Source organism: Oncorhynchus mykiss, chromosome 15 (assembly GCF_057628025.1).
Source record: "Oncorhynchus mykiss isolate SJ-2025 chromosome 15, ASM5762802v1, whole genome shotgun sequence".
NCBI lineage: Eukaryota > Metazoa > Chordata > Actinopteri > Salmoniformes > Salmonidae > Oncorhynchus > Oncorhynchus mykiss.
In genome coordinates, this window is record NC_143036.1 from 23542918 (window position 1) to 23555472 (window position 12555).

The 12555-nt window shown below is 39.9% G+C and overlaps 1 protein-coding gene across 27 annotated transcripts in view; it reads left to right on the top strand.

Annotated features, from left to right (window-relative positions):
* The first annotated feature begins 2654 nt into the window (after nt 1–2654).
* LOC110489808 (zinc finger CCHC domain-containing protein 2) overlaps nt 2655–12555 on the top strand; it is a 65669-nt gene continuing 55768 nt past the window's right edge. For all 27 annotated transcript variants that reach the window (XR_016486594.1, XR_016486596.1, XR_016486602.1 and 24 more), the window contains exon 1: nt 2655–3621. Coding sequence is in view for 16 of the 27 variants with exons in the window: in XM_090199634.1 (XP_090055760.1) it covers nt 2860–3621 (762 nt within the window). In the remaining 11 variants the exon portion in view is untranslated. The remainder of the gene's footprint in view (nt 3622–12555) is intronic.

The window sequence follows — 12555 nt, forward strand, 5'->3', positions numbered from 1 at the left end:
CTGAGACCATTCATGTGTGGGGTTGCTTCTCAGCCAAGGGAGTGGGCTCACTCACAATTTCGCCTAAGAACACAGCCATGAATAAAGAACGGTACCAACACATCCTCCGAGAGCAACTTCTCCCAACCATCCAGGAACAGTTTGGTGACAAACAATGCCTTTTCCAGCATGATGGAGCACCTTGCCATAAGGCAAAGTGATAACAAAGTGGCTTGATCGTCGACTTCGGTGATGTCATCTATAAAATAGCCTCCAACACTACTCAACAAACTGGATGCAGTCTATCACAGTGCCATCCATTTTGTCACCAAAGCCCCATACACTACCCACCATTGCGACCCGTACGCTCTCGTTGGTTGGCCCTCGCTTCATACGCGTCGCCAAACACACTGGCTACAGGTTATCTACAAGTCTCTGCTAGGTAAAGCCCCGCCTTATCTCAGCTCACTGGTCACCATGGCAGCACCCAAACGTAGCACGCGCTCCAGAAGGTATATCTCACTGGTCACCCCCAAAGCCAATTCCTTCTTTGGTCGTCTTTCCTTTCAGTTCTCTGCTGCCAATGACTGGAACGAACTGCAAAATTCTCTGAAGCTGGAGACCCATATGTCCCTCACTAGCTTTAAGCACCAGCTGTCAGAGCAGCTCACAGATCACTGCACCTGTACATAGCCCATCTATCTACCTCATCCCCATACTCTATTTATTTATTTATCTTGCTCCTTTGCACCCCAGTATCTCTACTTGCACAGTCATCTTCTGCACATCTACCATTCCAGTGTTTAAATGTTATATTGTAATTACTTCGCCACCATGGCCTATTTATTGCCTTAACTCCCTTATCTTACCTCATTTACGCTCACTGTATATAGACTTTGTTTTCTTTTGTTCTACTGTATTATTGACTATGTTTTGTTTATTCCATGTGTAACTCTGTGTTGTTGTATGTGTCGAATTGCTATGCTTTAGCTTGGCCAGGTCGCAGTTGCAAATGAGAACTTGTTCTCAACTAGCCTACCTGGTTAAATAAAAGTTAAATAAAAATAAATAAAAAGGCCACTCTAAAATGTGCAGTTTTGTCACACAACACAATGCCACAATTGTGTCAAGTTTTGAGGGAGCATGCAATTGAGCATGCTGATTGCAGGAATGTCCAGCAAGTGTAAAGAACTTATGAAAAAATACTTTAAAGTACTACTGAAGTAGTTTCTGTAGGGTATCTATTGTTTAGGGTATTTATATTTTTTACAATAACTTTTACTCCACTACATTCCCAAAGAAAATAATGTACTCCCCCCCCCCCCCCCCCCCCCGACATACAAAAGCAGTCGTTACATTTTTAATTCTTAACAGGACAGGAACATTTTCAAATTCACGCACTTATCAAGAGAACATCCCTACTGCCTCTGATTTGGCGGACTCACTAAACACAAATGCTTCATTTGTAAATGATGTCTAAGTGTTGGAGTGTGCCCCTGACTATCCGTAAATTAAAAAACAAGAAAAATTGTGCCGTCTGGTTTGCCATACATAAGGACTTTGAAATGATTTCTACTTTTACTTTTGATACTTAAGTATATTTTTGAAATGACATTTACTTTTGATACTCAAGTATATTTAAATTCAAATAATTGTATGACTTTCACTTTTACTTGAGTCATTTCCTGTTAAGGTATCTTTACTTTTACTCAAGTATGACAATTGGGTACTTTTTCCACCACTGGCTATGCCCCTGCCCAGTCATGTGAAATCCAAAGATTAGGGCCTAATGAATTTCTTTAAATTGACTGATTTCTGTAACTCAGTAAAATAATTGAAATTGTTACATGTTGCATTTATCTTTGTTCAGTATATTTCACATACAGTGGTCTACTTTAAAGCAGTGTAAATTTTTATCCTGGTCCTGGGAACCCAAATGGGTGCACATTATTGTTTTTACCTTAGCACTACACTCAATAACCAAGGCTTGATGATGAGTTGATCACTTGAATCAGCTGTGTAGTGCTAGGGCAAAAAAATATAAAAAATGCACCCCTTTGGGACCCCAGGGCAAGGATAAAGACACTACTGTAAACGATTTGAACATAATTCAGGCCTTGGTGGTATGCAATGTGCACTACTTATGCAATGTTATTTTTGAGCCACTAAGGGTCAGTGTTGTCTAGAGGAAGGCTTATCTCGGGATAGGCCAATAGGAATAACACACTGTAATGTAAAGTTGTACCAACACATGCTTTCCATGCTTAAATAGCTAAATCAAGGGAAAATCATATATTTTAATACACATATATAATTTTAACCTTCGCTTTAGGCCCAAGCATTTGAGTGGATACATGAAACTGTAGTGTGTACTGTAATAAATTGAGTACTGAAAACATGGACTATTGATAAAACGTTTTTAGACTACCTTTGTACTTCGTAAACACATTACCCATGATGATGAGTTGCACATATAGAAGCCCATCAAATAATATAGGCCTGCCATTTAATAAGATTCTACAGATTCAAAATGACATATCTAAAATGTAACTTTCTCTACAAATTTGAATTCTACCCTAGATTGTAGATAAATAAACTAAAACGATAAACTCAAGTTATGACACTTGTATAACAATAATTTTTTAGGACCCAGAACGCTTCTATGGAAAGGAGGAGGGGTTTGTGAATGATTGACATGTCACCAGAGTGCGATCTACAGTGGAGAAAACTACAGCTTGTCGCCGAGTCACTGTGATTATTACAAAACACAGAAAAATGTTATTTGCATCCGTTGATTCTGCTTTAAAAAACGTTTAGACGATCAAAGGATGAATATTTACCGGTAATTTACGCCTTGAAGCCTTTCTAGTCGAGCTGATAATGCTTAAAATGAAGCTGCCCATGAGAACGGCGGAGGCAGGAGGAGACGACACGGCCGAGGAACAGCCCGATCTCCATATTCCAAGATCGGTCTCCGACAAGCCCGAAGGTTCCTCCAGACACCCAGGATATCCATCTCAATTGGATAAAGAGACCGTTTTCGAATGGTTTGGTTTGCATTTAAATCCTGCCAAGCGGATCGAGTTTATGTGCGGACTGCTGCATATGTGCCAGCCACTTGAGCTCCGGTTTCTGGGCTCCTGTCTGGAAGACCTGGCTCGGAAAGATAACCACGTTCTACGGGATGTCGAGATAAGGGCCAACAATCCGAATGATCTGGCCATTTTATCAGATGTTATCGACCCTGTCGTGCGCTCCAAACTGCTGGTCTGCTTGTCTCTTCTGGGATCTGACAGCAGGGAGTGTGCGGGAATACTATTTAGGATATTGAGCCATGTGGATCCCTCCTTGTTATTCAAAAACTATGGCTATTCTGTTTCGCCCTTCAAGGACTCTCAACATCACCAGTTCTATTCTCCGTGTGTGGACGGGAAAGCGTTCGGGAGAACAGAACAGAATTGCGGGCTTCCAATGGAGGCAGTGATCGGACCCTTGGAACAGTTGGCGCTGCTTTTTACTATGGCCTCCTTGCATCCAGCGTTCCCGTTTCATCAAAGAGAAAAAGTTCTAGAACAGCTGGACAAAATTCAACTTGCTATAGAGGACGAGAGACAGCAGAATCAGCGCAGAATAAACGCCCAGGTAACATTGATTAGCAGTTAGATTGACTAGTGTGTTAGATAACGTTAACTGGGGTTGTCACTAGTTACCACACAGCCACAAAGACTATAAAACATTAATTTAAAAAAAATTAAAAGCTTTTTGGGCTAAATTTAAGGTTAGTCGTGTGGTAAGGTTAGGTTTAAAATCAGATTTTAAAAATATACATTTTACAAATAGGCGGGGTTTAGCCATAATTATGACTGTGGTTGTAGTAACTAGTGACGACCGTTAGCTGGTTGCAAAATGAGTGGTTAACTATATCTCTAAAGAGTTTGGGCCCACGTTTCTGTTTGCCTTAGCACAGATTCAAATAATCAAAGCACAATTATGAGTAGGACATTTGAATCAGCTGTGTATTAGTAGTTCTACTCCAAAAACCAAAATGTGCACCTGGGAGAGGGGCATGGCCGAGTTTGGGAAACCCCTGAGCCAGATCACGTGATATCTACGGTTCTGAATAGGAGTACAGATTCGACCGGTTCGTATCTTAAACGTTCTACATAGGCGTCAATTTCCCCCTTAATTTTATTTAATGGTAAGAAGGCAGGAAAAATATGCATACTTTCCTCATGAAATTGGGAGAATATGCGTACTTTCCTTATGAAACACCATTTTCCACAACCATTCTAGAGTGGCTAATCCCGGATGTTGTGTATCAGGTTGAATCTCAGACGAGGGTTTCCGTTTCTTTTATATATGCTGCGTTAAAGGCTCTGCATGGTCACTCTGGCAGTGGCAGTACAGTATTTACTGCTATACGGCCTCTGTAGAAGTCGGGGCATTCATACTTCTTGCGCTTCTCAGAGCTGTTGTCAAGGAAGTGAGTTTGTGTTTATACAGGACCTCCCACCCCCGCCTACCCTAAACCAATCATGTCAATGCGCAGCTATTGGCATCGGCTAATGGGTATCCTAATAAATCAAATCTATAGGGAGCCCTCTGCATTGTTACACAATTTGGGAGGTGCACAGCGATCTGGTGCGGAGCTCGATTTGGCCTCCACAAGCTTCTGGATGCTTCTTCACACTCTCCATACAGACTGTCTGTATACAGTCTGTTTATTTTACCCCAAAAAGCCCATTTGTGACCCATCCTCTCTTTTTAGTCTTCTGTTCCAAATGTTTGAAATTGTGTTTTTTACATTGGATCAAAGTACAGACTCAGAGCTCCAAATGGCATATTGTAGTTGGAGGCAATATGGGGATGTAAATGCTGCTTTAAAATGTGATAAACATATAATCCAGTTTAGGAAAAAAGGCATTAACATTTTTACTTTGATTGTCACACTTGCTCTACATTAATCCGTTGGAAACATATTTAGAAAATGAATACTTATACCAAATTGCCAAAATGGATTCTCTGACCATTATCCCACCAAGTTACTCCATTAGGCAGACCATTTAACAGTATCAAATTGCCTATTGTTGTATAATAAAGGTAACCTTTCACATTGAACAGCTACAGTGCTGTTCTTTGTTTACGCCCATTTAACATCGTTCACAACCACTAAAGCCGTAGATCCACCCATCTCTTAAATAATTCACATTGGAACACATGCAAATGTGGCCATCTGATAAAGCAGACAATGGTTAATATTTCAACAATAACCCACTTCAAGTGCTAACGGTAGTAGCCTACAATTAGGAAACGTAATACACAAAGGCTTAGGTAAAAACAATATCTAGGCCTATATCATAAAATCCTTTTGAGGGACTTTGGTTTAGGTCATGTTATGATATCTTTGGAGCAATATTGGCCTTTTCATTGCAAAAGTCCTGATCTTCTCAACTTAGCAGTTGTCCCTTTAATGTAACTTGGGTTTGGTTAGCGTGCTAATCTATTAGCATTCACACCACAGTGGCTGTTTTCAGTAGCTAGCTAGTTAAACATGACAAACTGGCAAACATGAAAAAGATTAACGTCATGCATGCCATAGCACATCAGCAATCAACATTAACATCAGAATACAACTGTCCAGCTTAGCTAGCTGGCTTAACATTGCTTCGTCCCGCAATGAGCCATCCTGCAAACAATGGCTCGTTGCGGGACGAAGCAAGCTATAGTGGTACCTGTATGAAACTGTCCAGCTAGCTAGCTATATAGCTAGCAATGAAAACTACTTTTTGATACAGTTGAGACAGTAAAGCACCTCCCAAATAATATGGTAAAATCCGGGAACTATCATTTCGAAAACAAAACGTTTATTGACCAAAACGTTTATTCTTTCAGTGAAATACGGAACCGTTCCGTACTACATCGAACGGATGGCATCCCTAAATCTAAATATTGCTGTTACATTGCACAACCTTCAATGTTATGCCATAATTATGTAAAACTTAATATAATACATCAATAAAATCAATTTAGCCTCAAATAAATAATGAAACATGTTCAATTTGGTTTAAATAATGCAAAAACAAAGTGTTGGAGAAGAAAGTAAAAGTGCAATATGTGCCATGTAAGAAAGCTAATGTTTAAGTTCCTGGCTCAGAACATGAGAACATATGAAAGCTGGTGGTTCCTTTTAACATGAGTCTTCAATATTCCCAGATAAAAAGTTTTAGGTTGCAGTTATTATAGGAATTATTGGACTATTTCTCTATACCATTTGTATTTCATTAACCTTTGACTATTGGATGTTCTTATAGGCACTTTAGTATTGCCAGTGTAACAGTATAGCTTCCGTCCCTCTCCTCGCTCCTACCTGGGCTCGAACCAGGAACACAACGACAACAGCCACCCTCAAAGCAGCTTTACCCATCGTTCCACAAAAGCCGCAGCCCTTGCAGAGCAAGGGGAACAACCACTCCAAGTCTCAGAGCAAGTGACGTTTGAAACGCTATAAGCGCACACCTGGCTAACCAATGCTAGCCATTTCACATCGGTTACACCAGCCTAATCTCGGGAGTTGATAGGCTTGAAGTCATAAACAGCTGCTGGCAAACGCACGAAAGTGCTGTTTGAATGAATGCTTGCGAGCCTGCTGCTGCCTACCACCGCTCAGTCAGACTGCTGAATCAAATCATAGACTTAGTTATACCATGATAACACACAGAAATACGAGCCTTAGGTCATTAATATGGTTGAATCCGGAAACTATCATCTCGAAAACAAGACATTTATTATTTTAGTGAAATACAGAACCGTTCCGTATTTTATCTAATGGGTGGCATCCCTAAGTCTAAATATTCCTGTTACATTGCACAACCTTCAATGTTATGTCATAATTACGTAAAATTCTGGCAAATTAGGCGGCCCAAACTGTTGCATATACACTGACTGCGTGCAATGAACGCAAGAGAAGTGACACAATTTCACCTGGTTAACATTGCCTGCTAACCTGGATTTCTTTTAGCTAAATATGCAGGTTTAAAGATATATACTTCTGTGTATTGATTTTAAGAAAGGCATTGATGTTTATGGTTAGGTACACATTGGAGCAACGATACGCAGCGCATCGATTATATGCAACGCAGGACACGCTAGATAAACTAGTAAAATCAACCATGTGTAGTTAACTAGTGATTATGATTGATTGTTTTTATAAGATAGCTAGCAACTTACCTTGGCTTACTGCATTCGCGTAACAGGCAGTCTCCTCGTGGAGTGCAATGAGAGGCAGGTGGTTAGAGCGTTGGACTAGTTAACTATAAGGTTGCAAGATTGAATCCCCCGAGCTGACAAGGTAAAAATCTGTCGTTCTGCCCCTGAACGAGGCAGTTAACCCACCGTTTCTAGGCTGTCATTGAAAATAAGAATGTATTCTTAACTGACTTGCCTAGTTAAATAAAGATTAAATAAAGGTGTAAAAAATATATATTTTAAAAAATCTGCCAAATCGGTGTCCAAAAATACAGATTTCCGATTGTTATGAAAACCTGAAATCGTCCCATTCCGATTAATCGGTTGACCTCTACTGCATAGACCCTGACTCTGCTTGCACAGAACGAAAGAGAAGTGACAATTTCCCTAGTTAAAATAAATTCATGTTAGCAAGCAATATTAACGAAATATGCAGGTTTAAAAAATATATACTTGTGTATTGATTTTAAGAAAGGCATTGATGTTTATGGTCAGGTACACATTGGTGCAACAACAGTGCTTTTTTTCGTGAATGTGCTTGTTAAATCATCACCCGCTTGGTGAAGTAAGCTGTGATTCGATGATAAATTAACATGCACTGCATTGATTATATGCAACGCAGGACAAGCTAGATAAACTAGTAATATCATCAACCATGTGTAGTTAACTAGTAATTATGTTAAGATTTTTTTATAAGTTAAGTTTAATGCTAGCTAGCAACTTACCTTGGCTCCTTGCTGCACTCGCGTAACAAGTGGTCAGCCTGCCACGCAGTGTCCTCGTGGAGTGCAATGTAATCGGCGTCCAAAAATGCAGATTACCGATTGTTGTGAAAACTTGAAATCTGCCCTAATTAATCGGCCAACCTCACACTAGGTGGTGGTGTGTTGGACACAGTCACTCATATAGAGCCTGTCTGCAGTCCTGATATCTGTAACTCTTGGCTTACCTGTGTAATATTGACATAAGCTCAGAGAAACTTGTTTTGCAAACATGGGCCTGTTTTATCAATTGCTGGGCTGATAATTGGACAGTTTACCTCTGTCAAATGAATATGTAGTTTAAAGTTGTGTGTATTTGATGTTCTTTTTGCAATAAAGATGGTGACGCTACAATAATACACATTTACAATAGGTCTATATCTGAAAATATATACAGCCTGATGATATACATACATTACTTTAAGAACAGGATAGTGTAGTCAACTGAAGAGTATGAATTAGGCTTTGAGAATGTTTGAATCCTTAGAACCCTGCATATTCTTTGTTTTAATTACAATAGACCAACATAGCTACTTTAGTAGGTCAAAGCTGTGGGCTGGAAAACCTTGGTAGAGCATGGGTAGAGTAGGCATTGTGGTGCTCAGGCTTCAGACCAATATATATATATATATACACTTCTCACTTAAAACATTCACTTTTTTTATATTTAATTTCCATGGTTTTTACACCGGAAGGTGATTATGCAACATTATAATACAGCAATCCAAGTAAAGTAAAAAATACACAATAATGGCAACATAAATAATGTAGTTATTAGTATGCATTTAATATTAACATCTGATATTCCAGTGGGGAAGCGAAAAACCAGAAACCAATATGGAGTAAACTGGAAAATGTCCCTGATCTCTTTTAAAACCTCTTAAGGATTTGGTATGTCGCCTAAAATGGCATAACCAAATCTAACGGCCTGTAGCTCAGGACCTGAAGCAAGGATATGCATTTTCTTGATACCAGTTGAAAGGAAACACTTTAATGTGTGGAAATGTGAAATTCATGTCGGAGAATATAACACATTAGATCTGGTAAAAGATAATACAAAGAAAAAACATGAGTCTTCTATCAAAAAAACATACTCGTCTTTGAAATACAAGAGAAAGGCCATTATAAAACCATTATACCCAGTTCCTAAATTTTAATATAAAAATTGATTTTATCAAACAAAACTATTCTACATTTTATCTCTGGGACCCACGGGATGACAAATCAGAGCAAGATTACTGAATTATTTACCTTCAGAGGTGTCACGATCGTTATAAGGAGTGGGCCAAGATGCAGCGTGGTATGTTTCCATCCTTTTATTTAGAAGCACAAAAACAATAAAGCGAATAAACAAAACGTGCCGCTACTATAATGCTCACAGGCAACTATACATAGACGAGCCATTTTCCCATTGTGTTTTGTGTGATATCTAAATATGATCCCCAATCAGAGACAACGATAAACAGCTGCCTCTGATTGGGAACCATATCAGGCCATCATAGAAATACAATTCCCCTAGATAACCCACCCTAAATCACACCCCGGCCCAACCAACATAGAGAATCAACAGCTCTCTATGGTCAGGGCGTGACGAGGTGAATGTATCAAACCAGTTGCCATGATAAAAGTTTTGTTGTTGTGCACTCTCCTCGAACAATAGCATGGCATTTGTTCACAGTAATAGCTACTGTAAATTGGGCAGTGCAGTTAGATCAACAAACATTTAAGCTTTCTGCCCATATAAGACATGTCTATCTCCTGGGAAATGTTCTTGTTACTTACAATTTAATGCGAATCACATTAGCGCACGTTATCTCAACCGTCCCGTGGGGGGCACACTAACCCCGTAGAGATTTTAACAAAATAATCTCGCAATCTCGCTCCTGGAGAATACACACATAATCAACATGACTAGGGTATGTATGGAGTAATGTTAGCTAAAGTTATTGTTAGATGAGCAATGCCCATTGCATGTATTATACATTAGCAGTTTCCCAAAGTTTGTTGGTGATTATGAACTTTATTTAGCTAGCTGTGCATTGTGGAAGGATGTGGGGGATATTGTCAACATTGAGTTGTGCCAGTGCACGATCTGTCCATGCAGCTAATATTTCAGGCTTGTTGGCTTGTAGCTAAGTTACTGGCTAATGTTAGTTGGCTAGCTAACTGGCAATAGCAACCAAGGACATTCACTATCTTATTTCTGCTTATTTGTTTGTGCTTTGATGACACGAACATGTCAACGCCAACAGTTTACACTGATGACTTCAGCCATGTGAAAAACCTTCCATAGCAAAATATAGCTAGCTTCCTTTGCTTTGCTCTCATCCAACTGGTGTTTAGCTAGCTACTATTGCTGTTGCAACCCATGTGCTTTGGTACAGTTTTAGAAATCGTTGAGATTCGACTGAAAATATGCCTGCATTGTCATAAATTCTACAAAAAGGTAGCAAATCGTTTTGAGTACTTGGGAGCGATACATTTTATTCAAACTGTTGCTCCTACAAACTTATTCTGACCGAAAGGTGGAAAGTCTAGTGGTCACTTTGTGGATGCTGTAGGCTCTTTCTTATCCAATGACTAGATATTGAGCTAGGTCAAGGCAAGAAATTGTGTTTTTCCCCAATGCTAATGAACGTGTTAAAAATATGCTACATAGTTCTCTGTATCAGCCGGACGGCTCATGACTAGGCGGGGAGAGTGTTTACCTCCAAGTTGATTTGCGAATTTTCATTGACATTGGTGTCATATTGGCTTAGATATTTTAATTTAAAATTGAACTTCAACCAATGCCATACTATTGGGAGGGGGGGCTATCACCCCCACAATGATGAGTATTATATCCCAATGTCTTACAAAAGGCTGAAAGAGTATGGCTAGTTCTCAATTGTTGACATTTGACAGATGGGGGAAGATGCCGTATTTGTTCAAATTAATCAGCTTTTGCACCAACAAGCACTCTTCCTTTTGGAATACAGTTTTTTTTTTGTGGCTTATGAATTGATCCATCCATTGATGGCCCTAAGTAAGGCTGCACATCTCATTTGGTCTTTTAGAGTGTGTGACATATTCATGGAAATATCCAGAATTCTCGCTAGGTGTGGAAAATCCCCACTCAAGAGTGCTTGAACATACTTGTGGAATAGACACTGGCTGGAATGCACTTTTAACCAATCTGCATTCAGGATTAGACCCACCCGTTGTATAACAGCCGCTATGCCCTATGCTAGGAATTTAATAGTGTTACAGGGGACTGGTTGTCATCTCCTCCAATACAAAACGCCACCATGGAATCAACCCCCCGAAATACACTTGCTCGTCTTTACGGGCATTTCACAAAGAGTTATGTGCTGTGCTGCGTGCAAGGTATTTGGCCTTGTGGCCTACTGCACTGCAGGCCTGGCGACTCTACAGGGAGAAGGAAGTTATGTCCGAGTGTGGGGCTCAAAACCATGCTGGAAGCCAAGGGCTTGAAACCAACTGAGCATTAGGTGACTGACTGCAGAATATAGGATACGGGGAGGCCAGCCAGGGTCTCAGTTTGTTGACAGAGAGGGATTTCCTTCTTGGGGTGCTGCATCTTAACAGGGTGTCCTCTCTTCTCCTTGTCTACTCGCCTTTACTGATTTAAACAAGCTATTTGGCCAGGTGAAAGCAAATGCCTTATGACTTTATACTGATTGCAGGCCTATATTTGTATTGGAGTGGTACTTGTCACTGTGTAGGCTATAAAAATAACAGACACATCCATGATTTTATTTTCTCCGTACTTTGAATAGGCTATATACAGAACATTTCTGTGACAACCCGTGGTCACGTCCTATTTCCACTTGTGTTTCTAGTATAGTTTTAATACAGTTCTGTGTTGGGCAATCATCCATGTTGACTGTAGTGTTGTTGACCCACTTGTCCACTGAAATAGTTACATCTCTATGTGTGCCTGATGTCATATTTAGCCACTTGGAGAAAGATGTTGAAGCCAGCAGCACACAACCTCACAACTCAGATATACTTACACTCTCATAGCCTGCAATTATGATCTGAAGAACAGCTACTAGCGCTCAAGTGAAATGGCGTGAGGTTTTAATGTGTTGTTATAGCAAACACTGTCCCAATCCACCCTCTCCACCCCCGCAGTTTACCAGCAAAGAAGAGAGTTCAGTCACTCTGAGCCTAGAGTGACCACAATTGGAGCTCTCAATTCCTAGGAGTTTACTAATGAGGTACTTGCTCAAGTACTGGCCTTTTTTTTGTTGTTGCCTAGGCTACACCAGGTGGAATTGCTTGGGTAAGAGGGTGAATCTCCAACATGTGTTGCTGTGTCCAATGTATAGGACAGGTAGGATAGTGTAAATAGGAAGAATGCAAATCTGATGTCGAAGAGACGAAAATCTTACTTCACATACTTGGGTTATTTTCTAACTTTGAATTTGAATTAATGTACTTTTTTTTACAGCGTCCCGCTTTGATTTAAACACATCTTCCCATATATCTTTGCCCAGGGAAGAAGTGGTCAGAAAGAGACTTTTTGGACCAGAATGTCAATACATTTAGGAGATGCTCAGCTCAA